The sequence below is a fragment of the Hibiscus syriacus genome, unplaced genomic scaffold (assembly GCF_006381635.1).
Source record: "Hibiscus syriacus cultivar Baekdansim isolate YM2019G1 unplaced genomic scaffold, ASM638163v2 tig00111392_pilon, whole genome shotgun sequence".
Taxonomy (NCBI): domain Eukaryota; kingdom Viridiplantae; phylum Streptophyta; class Magnoliopsida; order Malvales; family Malvaceae; genus Hibiscus; species Hibiscus syriacus.
The window spans coordinates 866668-885137 of NW_024063078.1; the positions used below are offsets into that span (position 1 = coordinate 866668).

The window sequence follows — 18470 nt, forward strand, 5'->3', positions numbered from 1 at the left end:
TTAGTGATCGATGATCTAATTTACTCTTGTTTTTATTTGTTCAATTTCAAATACTCGAAGAGTTGGATATTATGTTTATTTTGAGACAGATTAAATTGTAACTATCTCTATAATAAAGGGAAGCTAAAACAACGAAATTATTATTGTTACTATTTCTGCTTGAAGTATTCAACTTTGATGCAAGTCTTCAGCCTTTTTAGCTTGTTTACTTGGTAATATGTTTGTTAGTTCATTAAACAAAAACTATAACACAAAATAGTTTTTCGTGTAACTAGTACCGATACTTTCTTACAGTATTGATACTACATGAACAATATCGATATTGTTCATGTGGTACCAATACCAAATGTAAGAGCAGTATCGATACACTCTTGGTAGTATCAATACTATATATTGTTTTCTAAATTGTTCAAATTCTAGAATGCAAAACTAATACTGATACTCAAAGGGTACTGATACTACTTTACACAATTGTACCGCTAATGTTAAACCCTAGTATCGATACTGGTTAAGCTCAACGATAATGGTTAATTTATTTAAATATTACAAAGGTAGTACCAATACTCTTAGCCCGAATATCGATACCCCCTATTCTGGACAGTTTTATTTTTGTAAAAAATATTTCTCCAACGGCTAAAAACGACCATAAATTCATTCAAACATATAAAATAAGTCAAAAACACTTGAAGAATGTCACAACACGTATCCAAGCAATATATATAAAAAGAAAAGCTCTTTCATTCTTTATTTTCCATTTTTTCGTGTACATAAGTGTTTGAGTTCATTGCAAATCTTTTATTTGTTTTCTTGTGAGTTTAATTATTGTAAACATCTACGTTATAAGATTTACTTGTTTACATCTTTCAACATTTGTAAAAGGGGAATAGTTTTAATTTAGCAGTTGAAAAACTACGGAGCTTGTAAATTTTACTTTTGAGCCTAGAAAAAGAAAGAACAAATTAATGAATTTGTTAGAAAATCCTTTAGTAGTTAGCTAAGGTAGTGAATGTAGACTTGGTTGAGAAGCCGAACCACTATAATTTCTTGTGCAATTTTTTCTGTATTTTTTATTATATTCTCTAAATTTTCAAAAGTACAATTCACATCCTCTTGGAAATTTTTTCAGTTCCTCACTTGAGCTTTAATATTTCTAACAATATCAAAGCATAATTCATGGATAAATTCCTCTAATCAAACACCAATTATGGTCACTCCTCTAGGAACTCTAAGCTCAAGTGAACCATAATTTTTATCCAGTCTACAAAGCAAAAGTTTACCCGCTCTAATACCAAGATAGAAAATAGATAAGACATAAGGTGATAGAATAATGCATCACCCAAACACTGCTACTTCATTCTTGTATTTATAAAAGAATATACAAATTATTTGACAAAATAAAGGAAATACATAAAAAATTAGGCAATAAAATAATAATAACTAACAAACATATTACTAAGTAAACAAAGTAAAATTTAGGTTTAAGGCTTGGCATCAAAATTGAATACTTCAAACTGAAATAATAACGTCAACAATTACATTGTTTTAGCTCATGCTCAATACTTAAACCGAAGTCCTTGTTAATTGATTGAACATATCTCTGTTAGATACAAATTTTATTAGGGCTCTTTTGATAAAAAATTAAAAATTATATTCCTCTGATTTTTTTTTATTTTACTGAAAGTATTGGTATACAATATTGAGAATCCGAGTAACATAAATTGAAACATGCAATTTGATATTGATTTTGAAATATTGAGAATCCGAGTCCGGTTCAAATTTTTTTTATCCTTCATCCGACCCGAACATGACTCGACCAGACCTAAAATAATATGTTTATAAAAAATATTAAAAACAATGATTTGATTGTAAAAAAATAATATATAGAGAAATATTATTGCAATTGTCCCTAGATATGTAAGGTAAAATTATATTTTTTTACGAGTTGGGTCGGGTCAAATTTATTTCACCCTAAACCTGAATCTGAACTAGACCTGAACATAAGATCTAAAAAATACTCGATCCGATTTGACTCAAATTATTTTTTTTTTAAAATTTTCAGATCAGATTGAGTTGGATGCCGTGCCCATTCTATGGCAAACCACAAACTTACTAAATATGCTTTCTTTAATTCCGAGTGCCTACTGAAAATTGTTTGTCATCAAATGATTACAATACCCACAAATGATTCAACCGGGATGTATTTCTTTTGGGAATATTTCTAGATTTATGTACGGTAAAATACATTATAAGTCATTGAACTAGATTTATTTACTGTAAAATACATTATAAGTTATACTAGTCCTAAATATAATATTAAATTTTTACTTGACGGTTAAATTACATGAGTAATATTGGAATTCGGATCAATCGAGCGTTGAATTAATTTAACCGGTGATCTAGTTGATGAGATAAAAAAAAATTATTCAACACGGTATGAGCTATTAAAAACATAAATCAAATTAAAAATCAGCGCTTCTAAGTAAATGATTGATTTTTATTAAAAATAACTATAAGAAGTCAACAGTACACCTCAAGAAATTTCGAAGTAGACAACTTTTTCGGTGAAAACACTACACTTAGTGAATTATTTTTTCAAATATAAACTACATACTATATTATTTCTTTAACTTTCTTGATTATTAAAAGTTATAAAATAATATTTTAATTATAAGATATTTTTTATTGAGTCATCTGACTATTAAAAGTTATACTATAGTCACTCGATTATCTATATGTTTCAAATTCATTTTTTTCGTTTGAAAAATTGACAATCGTTTGGGCTAGACGATAATCTTCTTACTGAGATATGATAGAATTCGATCTCAGAACTATTTTAGGCTGCATTTTATGGATCGAATATCTATTTACATTATGTCGTCAAGTTAGTGCTTGAAACATTATGTCATCAAGTTAGTGTTTGAAAGCGACGGTAGTGCCAATAGACATTATTAAAATATAATATTATCATATCCCAATTAATATGTTAACGACTAATTCAGACGACCTTCAATTTTTTAACGACAAATGACGAATTTGAAACATATGAATAGTCGGGTGATTATTTTGTAATTTTTAATAATCATAATACTCAACAAAATAATATCTTAAAATTAATAAATTATTTTATAATTTTAATAATCAAAAAATTTAACAAAATAATATTCGACAGTCAAACTACGATTTGTGCACTTTACCTTTTTTTTCAAATAAGGAAAGGTTTCTTTGGTTGAATTAGTGGATCGTGAATGCGTATATATTTAATATATTTATTTAAAAAAATCAAAGGGTGTTTTTTCTTTAAATTATATTTGTATAATTATTTCTTGATATGTGATATGATACCCCATAATATGAGAAATGGAATATTTTAAAAAGTAAAATAGTATAGTAATTTACTTGGACAACTTGAATTTCTTACCAACTCATTCAAATTCAATGAAACATATATTAAATTTTTTTTAATGAAACATAATTAATTTCAAAGATTATTGTTTCATACTTTCCATGCTTTATCTACAAACTATACTGTTTATATTTGTATAGTTAATCTTAGGATGAGCATGACACTCGAATTTGACGGGTTTTTAACCTGATTCGATTAAGTCAGATCAAATTTTTTTGAGGTTATTTTCAGGTCGATTAGGGTTTAGGGAAAAAAATCAAATTCCACCTAAAAAAATATAATTTTATCTTATATATTTAGGGATTCAGATCGGGTGAATGATATATATTTTTATCTCAAATTTGACGGGTCGGGCCGAGTTTGAATTTTATCTCAAAGGTCGGGTCGGATTCAGATCGGGTGAATGATATATATTTTCCGGATCGGATAGGGTGGAAAATGTATAATTATGGGGTCGGGTTGACTAAAAACCCGTCCCGACCCGATCCATGTCCATCCCTAGTTAATCCTAATTCTATTTGCGAGTTTAGATATTAAATATCCTATTCAAATTTGATATAGAATATATTTAAAATAAATAAAAAATTATATATAAGATAAGATCTACTTACATGGTATAAAAACAATTAATTTTATATAAAAAATATATTCATTAGAAGAATGTAAATGAATGAACTCGATTAAAATAAATTTTTTATTTTTAATAAAATTGAAAAAATATAACTCAATATATATATATATATATATATATATATATAAATCGTATGAACAATTTGTATATGACATATTAAAATAAATTAAAATTATGAAAATAAAATTTAGATATATACGAGTTTACAATTTGATTTATATATTTAGATTGAGGATGGAAGTTATATTTTTCATCTTCTATCTAAATCAATAATAATCCAATATCTTGAAAATTTATTTTTATTATAGATTTTTATTTTTAATTTATTTTTATTAAATAGGTCGTATTGTAATTTTTTTAGTTGGATCAAAATAAAATTCTGATCCTAAACTATATTATATATTCATATAATTATTTTGTGTAACATTTCAAGAAATTCGTCAACAAAATTGGCGGGTGTGACGCTATTGGCCGCCATTGGCCGCCCAACTTTCCTCCAAACAAGGGTAAATTATAAATTTGGTAACTAACTTTAATCTCTCTCTTATTTAACTCATTATACTTTTATTTTTTTCAATTTCTTCACTAATGGCGTTATAAATGGACTGTTATATAGATGAAAAATGACATAGTTTGGCAAAAAATTGTTTTTTTTTAAATTATTTCATTTTGACATCATTAATTATTTAACCGCTGAGTGACAAAAAAATCCTATGTATTAAGTTCAGCGAAAAATTAAAAACTTTTAAAGTTTAGTGATAAAAATAGGAGAGATAATAAAGTTTAGGATGAAAATTTTAATTTACCCCCAAACCAAAAACAACGATGAATGACCTTTTGATTCAAGTAAACGAAGAAAAAAAGAAGGAAAATGAAACTTTCAAAGTAGTCCATGGATGGAAAAAAGAAAGATAAAATTCCAAATAATTTATTATAAATAGTTTGTTTATTATTGTGTAAATCCAAGCGGAAGTTAAACACGGCTTCCATCCTCACAAACGACATCTCTAACAACAGTGATTTACAATAAACATAGAGGACGAAAATGGAGCTTAAACCTGGCTTATCGGCTTTGATCACTGGCGGAGCTTCCGGGATCGGTAAAATTTTCGTAAACTTCACTTTATTTTTCATTACTATCAAAGAATCGATGAACTGATTCTATGCGATTGATTGTAAAGCAGATCGTATGAAGTAATTTGATAAATTGTTATTGATTTGTTTTTTGGAGAGTAACTTTCAAATTCCAGAAGCTTGGCTATTGATTTTTTTTTAATTTTTTATTGAATTTTATGTTCCAGGTAAAGCTTTGACCTTAGCTTTGGCAGGGAAAGGGATATTTGTGACAGTAGCGGATTTCTCTGAAGAAAAAGGGAAGGAAGTTGCATCTTTAGTTGAGAAAGAGAATTCCAGATTCCATGAAAACTTGAAGTTTCCTTCTTCTATTTTTGTCAAATGCGACGTTAGTAATCCAGGTACATTAGATTTGGTATTTTTTGCCATATGTTTGATATTTTTCTTAAAGTATTCATATTTTCTACAAATTTGAATATACATTCATTTCTTTCGATTTTCATAAAAAATGAAATATAACTTCAGCATTTTAAGAAATGAATTCCGTTTGATACTTGTTTATCACTTGTTGGGTCATTTCTTTAAAGTACCCAAATTCGATATTTATTTGAACGTATATTCAATTTTAATTTTCGGATATATAACTTTAGCATTTAAGAAAATGAATGTTACTAATCTAAATAAATTCCGTTTTATCTTTGTTTTATCATTTGTTCGATTATTTGCTCTAGAGTGTTTAGATTTAACAAGTATATGAATATATACTTATTTGCGTTCGGTTTTTGAAAATAGGAGAAATAACTTCAGCATTTGAGAAGCATGTGGCGACATATGGAGGATTAGATATTTGTATCAACAACGCCGGAATCGGTAGCCCAGTACTATTTACGGAGGATCAAACTGATGGGACAAATACATGGAGGCGCACCGTTAATGTCAACCTCGTTGCAGTTATTGATTGTACTCGCCTTGCAGTAATTCTCCCACTTTGATTAATTTTTCTGCAATTTTGCTTCAATGAGACAGTCTTAATTTGCATCAATGACTGATTGTTTGTGAGCTTAATTAACAGATTAAAATCATGCAAGCTCTGCAAAAGCCAGGGGTGATAATTAATATGGGATCCTCTTCTGGCCTTTACCCAATGTTTATGGACCCCATTTACTCTGGCTCAAAAGGTTTGCATTTATATTTTTGCCTCTCTCACTGTATTCATTGATCTCCACTCAAAATTCTTTCTTTGACGTATGATTAGGATTTGTCATTTACCTTGTAAGTTTTGTGTTAAGCCTAAGTTTGAATTAATAAACGGAAAAGAAAAAAAATGAGTGAGAGAGATGGAGACGTAGAGGGAGAAAAATTGAAAGGTAAGTTTTCTTCCGAGAAAGTATGGTCGGCGTTTGTTGATAATCTAAGTAAAAAAGTGTATCGGCGAGAGTTAAGGGAATTGTTCTCAACTCAGGGCCCGGTAGTAAGAGTGTTCATTCCTAGAGAAACCAGGAATCCGAAATACAAATTCTCCACATTCGCTTTTGTTCATTTTGATAATGAGGAAGGTCTTAGAAGAGCTATATACAATCTAAATGGCTCACTGGTTGATGGTTGGAGAATCACAGTTGGTGCTGCAAGGTACAAGAAGATCGGGTGAGGTCAGTAGGGCAGAATAGTTCGTTGGCAATGACTTCAAAGATGATCTCAGTTGATACATCAAGGTTAAAACAGAAAGTTGTTATTAACAGGAGCTTTAGGGATGGAAGATCTTACAAGGATGTCTTATTGTCTAATAGACTGAAGAGTAATGTATCGGACCAAAGGGAAATGGCAAATGAAGGTTTCAACAGGAGGAAAGGAATGAAAAACATTTGGGAAATGCAAGTTCCCTCAGAGAGTTCCAGCTGGGTGAAGAGGTAATTAACGGGGATCATTAAACATTCTTTTGAGCTAGAATCAGTCTAGAAGGCTCTAGTGAATGAAGGTTTTGAAGTTCAGATTGCCAGATGGGGTTATGTTTGGAATTCATGTATTGTTACTTTCAAGTCGAATGAAGAAATGATGGATGCATGGTTGATGAAAAAAGATGAATTATTTTTCTGGTTTGATAGGTTGGAACCTTTACTGAATAATGATGGTATTCCAATGGCTTTTTGCCTTGTAGATCTATTTGGGGTTCCATTTTTATGTTGGCAAAACTCCTTCTTTGAACAATTAGCAGGGAGGTGGGGATTGGTGGAAGGCATCCATGAAGATTCAAAGAATAGAGTAGACCTCTCGAAGGTGAAGATTCTGATCAGGGTGGCTAGCCCTTTCGATGTCCCTGAGGTGATAACACTTGGTTCTTATGGAAGATCTTATAAAGTAAAGATTAAGCTGGGTTCGGTGCTTGATTACTCAGTTTTTCCTAGCAAGTCGCCTGCGGGAAGTTCTGATGATAGTCTAATTGGTGAGAAGTTTACTGGACAGGAAGACGACAGGTATCTGTCAGAAAGCAAGGAAGTTGGGTCAATGGTGGGCACGTGGCTTCAGCAAACACAAGATAGTGGGCGGAATGAAGGTGATGGGGAATATTCTTTGGAAAAAAAGTCCTACACGTGGCTTGGGGAGTTTCCTTTGAAATTGTTGTTCCCTAGAATTTTTGCCATTTCGTCAAATAAATTGGGTAATGTAGCTGATTTTGGGAGTTTTGATTCGACTGGATGGGAATGGAGCATTAAGACTAGGAGGAATCTTTGTTATTGGGAGGTTGAGCAGTTGGTAGAATTACTGGGTAGGCTGAAAGACATTAAACTTCTTGAGCCTTTGGAGGATTGTTTGTTATGGGATGGTTCGGATGAGGGGTTGTTTTCTGTTAAAGCATGTAGGAAAGCTCTTTCTTCTTCTCATGATGAATCATTTCAATGGAATAATTGTGTTTGGCTGGGTTTAGTTCCTCCTAGAGTGGAGACTTTCCTCTGGCAATTGTCCCATCAAAAAGTAGTTGTAAGAGTGGAATTGATGAAAAGGGGTTCATATAGGGGAGAACATTCTCTGTCCTTTATGTAATCAATGGGATGAATCTGTTCAGCATTTATTTATTTCTTGTCATGTCTCTTGGGAACTGTGGACTAAGCTTATAGGGTACTGGGGTATTCGGCTAGCTCTACCGCATGACCCTACCAATCTGCTCAGTTCGTGGGCTGATTTGAGGCCTAATTCTGCTATATGGAAGTTTATTCTAGGGGTTATCTTTTGGTCAATTTAGAAGCTAAGGAACGAGATCATCTTTGAGAAAGGAAAGCTGGACAAAATCTCATTGTTTTTCACTGTTCGTTTAAGATTAGCCAAGTGGTTTATAGCGAAGTATCCCCTTATCTCTATTCAGGCAGATTATTTAATTGGTGATCCTTCTTTGGTTGACAACTTTACTGATTCTAAGGTTCGGAACAGTATTGTGTATTGCTGGAATCCTCCTCCAGTGAACTTTTTTAAGATGAACGTGGATGGGGCTGTTAGTAGTGTTGGGATGATGGTTGGAATAGGGGAATTCTTAGGGATTGGAATCGGGTTACACTTATTTCATTTTCAGAAAATGTCGGTCCTACTACTCCCATTCTTGCAGAACTGAAAGCTATCAAAAAAGGCATTGACATCTTTGTTTCATCAAAATGGGTTTCGAAAGGTAGGCTAATTATCGAAAGTGACTCAAAGCTAGCAGTGGATTGGATCAAAAATCAAGTTTCTGGCCCAGTTTTTCTGTCTAATTTTGTTAAGGAAATTGTGACTACTGTTTCTCTTAAACAGGTTATTGTCAGGTGGATTTCTAGGAGTTGTAATTGTGAGGCTGATAAGCTAGGGAAGGAGGGAATTGGGTGATTGTAGATGTTGTTTTACTTGGTTTGTATGTTTTAGAGGAAAGGTGTTACAAGAGTGTTTTGTATCTTATGCATCCTGTAGGAGTGTTCTTAAGTCTTATGTAAGTGCTTTATCATTAATAAATTGATGTACTCTTTTCCTCCTTCCGCTAGATGGTTCTTGCCTTAGGGCAAAGGACTACTATGAGGAAGGTTTTTAATGAGGCATCCTATTCCTATAAAAAAAAAGTTTGAATTAATATTTTTAAATATTATTTAAATAAAAAGTGACAGACTATACTTACAAGCTAATGGAATTTGTCTTATTCGATAGCTTGAGCTTGACTCAATCTGTTTAAATTTTCTTTAAAGTCAAACACGTATAACTTGCAAATTTAGTGTATTATTTAGATCATTAGTTGTAACCATTTTTCTAGGAAAAAATATATTGCAGTTTGAAGATAAAAGAAATACTACATATAATGGGATTCAAATCCAAACTCGTTAAGATGTCGGTTCATAAAAATAACTTTGTCAACCAACCCAACTGAACATAGAGTTCATCATCTCTTCATATATTTTGAGATTATTTGCAGAGATTAGTGCGAGAAAAGGGCAAATGAATATATCAAGAATGAGTTGGTCTTATTAAACATTTAAGCCAAAGGGATTTATGTGTATAATTCTTGCAGGTAACGCATTTATGTAATTTGATGATTTGCTTAAAATATTTGTTTTTCAGGGGGTGTTGTCCTGTTTACTAGATCACTAACTCCTTACAAACGTCAAGGGATACGTGTTAATGTTCTTTGCCCAGAGGTAAAATCTCCAGTTGATTTGAAGAATCTTGGATGTTCATAATTAGCACTGGCCTTCAGAAAACTGTTTCTCTTATATAAAATTTGTCTTTGAACTTGAATGTAGTTTGTTCGAACAGAGATGGGAGAAATGGCGGATTCCAAATTAATTTCTCTAATGGGAGGCTATGTACCAATGGAAATGGTGGTGAAAGGTATATAATATATTTGGATTTTGTTATCGACCTGATTATCTCAAAGTAAATATATTCAAGGGTTGAATTCGAAGAACTTAGCTTATAGTCTGTGCTTATTTCACTTAATTATTTATAAATAGTGAAACGAGCTTTCAGGCATAGTCTCCATATTCGAATCAACAGCCCCTAGGCCTAGTGTAGTAGAAAAGAATGCACCGGCTCAGCTGAAATCGACTCATAGGTCTGCCCTTTGCTATCTTTAAGCATCTGAATAGTATTAGCTGTTTGCTTAGGCAGTAACTTGTCAAAAAAATAATTTTGATCACCCTCTTTTATCCATTGGATCCTAGACTTTTGCTTCAAAAATGATTCTTCAACACTAATCAAGCCATGGAGTTAACCGACAACAATCTTCTCTCTTTCAACATTTTCTGTTGTAGGAGTGGACATAATCAACTTCTGTAAATTTTGCAACTCGGTCCTTTTCTCCAAAACTCAATTTGATATATCACTAAAATGTTTCTTATTGAGCTCCTCAAGAGGAGCTTTCAGTCTTTTAAGTTTAGTGAGCAGAGTTTGCAGAGTATCCCCCACAACTGGCTCAGTCTACGATTTTTCTCAAACTTCAAAAAACTCAGGATGGTCTATCCAAAAATTGAAAAAAAAAATTTTTGATAAACAAAAATTGAAAAACTTGAATGGACGGGATGGTTTATATAGAAGAACTTTTAAAACAATGTAGCTAGGACATGATCAGAACAGTCAGGAGGCAAAAATTCAAAGAATCAGGAAAATTCTGAAACCAAGAATGATTCACCAAAACCCTGTAAGGCTTCCTAGATAAAAAGGAGCCTCTGATCTCTAAGTGAAATGAAATCCAGAGAATTGATGATCAGTAATTTCAATTTTTACCCAACACCCACTTGTTTCTTTAGCAACTCATTGCTACACCTTCTTTTTTCCACACTGAGATTCAATATGCCCATACAAACAAAAATGTAAACATCTAGGAGAAGAGCAAGCTAGTTCTACTTGTACATCCATACAGTTAACTTCAGCAAGTTCAACTAAAACAGTCCTAGGCAAATCGGTTTTTGCATTGATCTCAATACAATTTTGTTGCAAATTCAAGCTGTTGCATCAAATAATTCAACTTGTTACCCCAAGCTGGTGCAGAATTTTTTGCAAATTTATTTATATAAATTTTAATTAGTTAATAATTTAAATATTATTTTAAATTTTTGTATACCATTGAAAATTTTGCATCAAATCACTTTTGGTCACTTTTCTATGCACTTGTGTATATTTCTAGGTGCTTTCGAGTTGATCATAGATGAAAGCAGAGCTGGTTCTTGCCTATGGATTACAAACCGCAGAGGATTGCAGTATTGGCCCAGTCCAACTGAAGAAGCAAAATACTCTGTTCGTTACTCAAGTTCCCGGAACAACAAAATCTCGTTCCAAGCTCCTTTAACTTCCCAACTTCCTCAGAATTTTAAGAAACTGTAAGTACATTGCTTCATCTTTTAGTATTTTAAGTATAGTTATTTGAGGAGTTTTTGTGGGTTAAAAGTATTTTGAGATCGCCATCATAAACATAGATTGAATTCTTGCACAGTTGCAGAAAACTACATTTATGATAACAGGCAAGAATCTATAAGTTAATATCTAGTAGCTATATTTTGTAACTTGGTTAGTTGTAAGTATCCCTTACATTGGTATGATACTCAAAATATATGATTTTTTTTAAATTATTAATTATACTCGTATCCACATGTATCCATATCAATTCTCACATTGAATCCTAGTAAGAAAGCTGATTAAGATAGTTAATATTCGTCATAAAAGATAGGATGTGAATGGTTTAGTAAAGCTACTGACCAGTGCCTTTCTGCTCTTCCTCAGTGTTGTGCATACCTTGGGTCACCATTTTCGTGATGCAACCCATGTAATAATTGCACCATTGAAACTACCTCTTGAATCAGACCAAGTTGTTCTGAAAATCATTTATGCTGGTGTAAACGCTGGTGATGTAAGTTTTTTATTATACTTTTCATTTATAATGCATTTGATTTCAATTTTCTTTAATTAAATTCTTCTCTGCACTGAACTTTTGATATCTTTTTTATTGCGAGTGTAAGAATCTTGTGTAATTATATGCTCTCCTTGACCTATAAATTAAATAAAATGTACTTATGTGTGTATTCTTGAATAACAGGTGAACTATAGTGCAGGTCGGTATTTTAAAGGAAACAAGAATGACCTCGGTTCCCTTCTTCCATTTGATGCTGGATTTGAGGTATATAAAAAAATTATTAACTAAATACGGAAATTAGGGATGACACTGGGTGTTTACGTTTTTGGTAATATAAATAACATTATGAGTATCTACATCCCTTCCAAAGTCATGCAGATCATAGTTATAATATTTGAACTTGAAGAAAGTGGATCATTATTAGCAACTATCTGAACTCACTCTCTCTATAGCCATCCCCAGTGAAAATGTGGTAATATAAAATAGTTGAATTATGGATATGGTTCAATTTTTCTTTATAGGCGGTGGGAATAATTGCTGCCATTGGAGATTCTGTAAGAAACTTAAAAGTTGGAACTCCTGCTGCAGTAATGGGTTTTGGATGTTATGCTGAATTCATGAAGGTATAACATCGACACTACTTTTTTTTATGTTTATAAAGTTATTGTTCTATCATCTACTTCAATCTTTTTTTTCCAATAGTTAAATATTTAAATAATTATTCGATGTTGAAACTAAATATAGGTTCCTTCAAACCATATACTTCCCATTCCAAGACCTGTTCCAGAAGTTGTTGCTTTGCTTACTTCGGGGTTAACAGCATCAATTGCTTTGGAAGAGGTACCTTTTTATTGTGATTTTTTCTTATTTAGATGTAAACTTTTGCATTCTCCCAATATATGTGGCCCGACATTTCGTTTTTCTTAAAGGAATAATATCCATAATTTATATCCTAGTAACACCGGACAAGATTCTGCAAAAATCGATCTATGGAAAAACTTGAAAAAGATATGAATACACACCCGAATCCAGATAACATATCTCTCGAACCTTGTAACTCACTGACTTTTTGTGGCCATGCTCTTTTTTAATTGATTTGCTCTCTTCTTTTTCATCTTATAGGTTGGTCAGATGAAATCCGGAAAGGTTGTCCTTGTAACTGCTGCTGCTGGAGGGACTGGGCAATTTGCAGTCCAGGTTTGTGTTAAACTGAGTTGATAATTTGTAATTCCAACATTACATGAATATATATAACGTATCAAAGCTTTTGAATCAAAGATTGAGCCCACTCATGAATCATGATAGATACATCATACTCATGTCCGATATTTATGTGGACTCCAAATAATATGTTTTTTTTTTTATAGGAATGGCAGGCCTCGTTAAAACCCCCTTCATGATTAATGGAACATAAAGTGCTCCTTAATCAGCGGAAGGAGGGAAAGAGTGCCTTATAATTCATTAAAACGCATAAATTACATAATACTTAGGGAACAATCATATAGACTCCCTATACACACCAACCCATAGCTTAAAAATAACAGACCCAAACATAACCAAAAGACTTTAAAGCTAGCCAATACCAGCCTTAGCTAAGGCATCAGCCTCAACATTAACTGACCTAGCAACCCATCTAATAATGCCTCCCAAACCTCTTAACTTAGTAACAATTTCGTTCACAAGGTCTACATATACATTGGGACATCTATCATAGTTCTTGATCCAGTCCACCGCAATTTTACTGTCAGTTTCAACAATCAAGCGATCCTCAAACTGTTGCTGGATTGAAGCAAAGAAAAACAAGCCCTTCTTAATTGCCATTAGTTCTATCAAAATGGGAGGACCCGGACCAGAAGCCTCTTGAAAAGAACCCACCACCGAGCCATTCTCCACTCTTAGAATTCCCCCAACTCCACTTTTCCTCCAATCTGCAGTAACAGCTGCATCCACATTCAACTTTATATAGCCCTTTGGAGGCCGAGTCCAGGCCTTAATTTTAATGACTGAAGATCTAGAATTAGCGCAACAATCCCCAAGCGAAGGATCACAAATAAGACAGTCCATTAGAATAGACGTCTCCTTATAGACAGCTAAGAATCATGCAGCCAGCCGACATCTTGCCATAAAGAAAAGATCAGTCTGATCTAAACTCCCCTTATCAAACACAATCGCATTCCTACATTTCCAGATTGTCCAAAACACCACTCCCGGAATGAAAGACCAAATTATAGAACTAGGCACCAAATCTCCCCAAGCTAACAAAAAACTTTTAGCATCAGCTTGTAAAACTGAACAAACTCCCCAAAATCTCAAAAAACTATTCCAAACAGACCACGCGACCGAGCAAGTGAAAAATAATGAGAAGAGGATTCATCCACCTTCTTACATAAAGGACAAACAACATCAACAATTGCTGAAACTCCTCTCTTCTGTAATTCAAGTTTAACTGGCAGCCTTTGATACACGACCTGCCACATGAAGATCTCCACTCTAGGAGGCACCAAACCCCTCCAAATGTGCTTCATCCAAAAAGAATCTGCTGTCAAAACAGGACAGCAAGACTTCAAACACGAATTAACAGAAAATATTCCTCCCCCATTCCCTCTCCAAACCATACCATCTGACATCTCATTATTTAGCGTGAAATTATGGATAACATCCATTAACTCAGCAAACTGATCCAATTCCCAATCACTTAAATTCCTTCTCAATTGAATATGCCAAACCCAAACTGAAGACCGAAACTCCCCAAACTCATTAAGCTTCCCATTTTTGTTTATCGACAGAGCAAACAATCTTTGGAAAACCACTTTAAGAGGGACATCAAGCGCCCAACTATCAAACCAAAATCTGATACTCTCACCATTCCCCATCCTAACATTAAACAAACTTCGAAACTTAGTTCCAAATTGATCCTCATTGAAATGGTTCTTAACCATCGATTTCCAGATCCAAATAATATGTTTAGTCCATGCTTGTCTTAGTTTTATACATTTGAATTATGATATTTCATTTATTTTCCAAAACATCTTCGAAGTATATTTTATACGACCACCATATCATATTTTACATCTTCAAAGATATATTTAATGCTATTTCATGATTGTATGTATTTATTCCATTACTTCAACAAGATTTTTCCCCCTTAAATGTATCTTTTTGTATACTTTTATCCCCACCTTTTAATCAGAACGAAATTTGCAGCTTGCAAAACTGGCAGGAAATAAAGTTGTTGCGACTTGTGGAGGAAATGAAAAGGCAACGCTTCTGAAAGAATTGGGGGTTGATCGAGTCATAGACTATAAAACTGAAGATGTCAAAACTGTATGTATACGAAATTCTTATTTTTCAATCGTATGCACGTACATGTATTTGACACTCACGACCAAATATGAGTAACAGAAATTTGATCTCTGAATTAAGTGTATTGTAGTATATTTACTCTACTGGGTTTCCAACATATATCCTCTTAATCATAACCCATAGCCTAACATCTGAGATTAATCTCAACACCCTCTTCTATGACTAAAGATCTCAATTGCCTTCATTTTATCATCTTCTATGCGATTAATCTCACCACAGTTAGAACAACTAAGATCTTGATTGCCATCGGATTAAAAGGCTTTGTAATGCTTCCAAGTGATAATTAATTTCTGCATTTAGTTGGTTTCATGGAAGAAACATCTGACTTTGTAGTCTTCCAGGCTCTCAAGGAGTTTCCAAAAGGAGTCGACATTGTGTATGAATGTGTTGGTGGGAACATGTTTGACTTGTGCCTTAATGCTTTGGCTATCCGTGGACGACTCATTGTGATAGGAATGATCTCTCAGGTTGGTTTTGTTTACCATAACTTTAAGTTTTTAACTGTTGTATTGAGTTTGATCTTATGTTCTTTTTTTTTTAAAAGAGTTGAAGGCCTCGTTAAAACCCCCTTCATGATTAAAGGAGCTCGTAAAGCAGCTCCTTAATCAGCGGAAGGAGGAAAAGAGTGCCTTATATTTCATTAATAATAAAAAAATACATAAAGATTACAACACCTAGAATGACCCCTTACAAAACAACATGAAACCCAAAAATAACATCCCCTAACATCAACACTCTACTCAGCCTATTCCAGCCTTAGCTAAGGCATCAGTCTCTATGTTGGCTGTCCTAGCAACCCATCTAATAACACCCTCCGAATCTTATGTTCTTTTAGCACAGATTTGATTCTTTTGGGTCATTTTTAGGATTAGAAATTTGTTAAAGATCAAGTTTCTATGTATTTGGAGCATTGTTTATTTGCGGTATGCTTCTCAATGCTTTTTATATAGTTGTTGATACTGGTCCGACTCTTCATTCTTTTTTCAAATATTTGTGTCTAACACTCATAGTGAATATGTTCCGGTATCTGGCACTATCAAGTAACTTAGGTAGTTGTAAGTTAGAGTTTTTTATCCGAATTCCGTTTTGATCCGGCCCGAAAAGTTTATGGTGACCTGTTTGGGGAAGAAATAAATTGGGAGACCGTGCTGCACATCTAGATACAAGACTGTACTTTTAGCCGCAAATCTCTTGTAATTTCAAAATTATAGTGAATTTCTCTCCTCTACCGATTACTTTTTATTCTGTAGGGTTTTCCATGTAAATCTTGGTGTTCTGTTTTGTGATCTTGATTGTTTTATCCGTTCTTATCTTTCGGATCATCGTAACATAGGTTGTTAGAGAATGATCAAAATATATGTTCCCAATCTTATATGAGATTGTTGCAAGTGAGTTGTTAATTAACCAAAATTAAGTACTCGTTCTTCATATTCACAACTGTATAACTTCTGATGTTGTACTTCTTATTTACAGTATCAAGCGAAGCATGGATGGATGCCATTAAATTACCCTGGACTTGTTGAGAAGCTTTTGGCCAAAAGCCAAACTGTGGTATGTAGTCGGTAAATTCGTTGTCGTGGCTCTTCATTTTTCTTCAAGTATCCATATCGGATGCTGGTTCCAAAATTATTATAACCAATTACAAATAGATTCATCACAATCCGTTGAGCAAATTTGTTTCCCTGTTTTCTGGTGATCATGAATTCCGTCGTCACGACTCGACCATATATGTTTTCGTTGTTTTCTTTGCACTCGGCAGTCGAAATCTTGTGGTCTGGTTGTATCTAAAATGGCTTTTGTTTTCAGGCTGGCTTTGTCCTGGTACAGTATAGCCATTTCTGGAAAGAACACCTGATTAGACTCTTTCATCTGTACTCTTCAGGAAAGCTCAAGGTAATTCGTATATCTCGATCGATAACTCGGTGCTGCGAAACACAACTTTTGACCTGCAGCAATGCTATATGGAGCCTTGGTTTTCTCTCATTTTCCTAATATGCTGTTATTTGATTCTAACAGGTTGTAATAGACCCGAAAAGATTTTCGTGTTTGGATTCTGTTGCAGATGCTGTCGAGCATTTGCATTCGGGTAAAAGTACCGGCAAGGTGAGCATAATTTTTTTATAAAATGAGAGCATTCAAGCAAGTCAATTTAGGCCTCTAATGTGTTTATGTTACAATCAAATGCTATATAGGTTGTCGTTTGTGTGGATCCAAGCTTTGAACTTCAAATGGCTAAGTTATGAAGTGATGCCGATGAAATTAGCCTTCAGCGTTCATTCCTACGTAGTAGAATCGTATACGATTTGCTTCTCATATCAAACTATACTCATTCTACGTAGATAACTTAAGGCCATTACATTAATACTATGAACAACACACAAATCACGTGCTATCCATTTTGATCAAATATTTTTCAGAGACCGAGTGAGTATTGAATTATGAGGGGATTAAACTGTTTAATTTTAAAACAAATATGATTTTAAGAAGTAATTAAATCTTAAAAGTTAGGATAAAGTACACAAATGGTCCCCTGACTATAGCATACAATTTGGTTGAGTCATCCAACTATTAAAAGTTATAAAATAGCTCTCGATTATAGGGAGTTGTTTTGTTGAGGCCCTAGACTATTAAAAGCTACCAAATGATCACCTGACTATTCACTATGTTTTAAAATTGTCATTTTTCAATAATAAAATTAAAAGTCATCTAAGCTGAAATTTAACATTTTGACTGAGATATGATAGTCGTTTGAGATTATGAGATTATATTTTATCATATCTCAGTCAGCGGGTTAACGTTCAACACAAATTGTCATTAATTTTTTAACAAAAGAGGATTAGTTTTGAACATAATGAATAGGTAGGTGATCATTTTGTAACTTTTAATAGTTGAGGGACTCAATAAAATAATTTTCTATAATTGAAAGATTATTTTGTAACTTTTAATAGTCGTGATTCAAAAAAATAGTATTGTATAATCAACGAGCCATTTATATACTTTACTCTAAAAATTAAGGGAGTTAGAGTTTATTTTCATTAATTTTAAATTTGAAATGTCTTAAAAATATATAACGTACACATTTTGGGACCAAGACTTATTTTGATTGATTTTAAAATTGATAGGCTCCTAGATGCTAGGCATTT

General features: G+C 33.0%; 1 protein-coding gene across 1 annotated transcript; it reads left to right on the top strand.

Moving 5' to 3' along the window:
* Positions 1-4987: 4987 nt before the first annotated feature.
* LOC120160375 (probable quinone oxidoreductase) lies at positions 4988-17709 on the top strand. Its single transcript, XM_039170795.1, has 18 exons — positions 4988-5134; positions 5336-5509; positions 5901-6082; positions 6181-6286; positions 9678-9754; positions 9860-9947; positions 11242-11434; positions 11835-11961; positions 12148-12228; positions 12486-12587; positions 12709-12804; positions 13087-13161; positions 15169-15288; positions 15669-15794; positions 16801-16878; positions 17134-17220; positions 17344-17430; positions 17520-17709. Exons 1-18 carry the CDS (start codon positions 5080-5082, stop codon positions 17568-17570), a joined length of 1905 nt encoding a protein of 634 aa, XP_039026726.1. The 5' UTR covers positions 4988-5079; the 3' UTR covers positions 17571-17709.
* Positions 17710-18470: the final 761 nt, after the last annotated feature.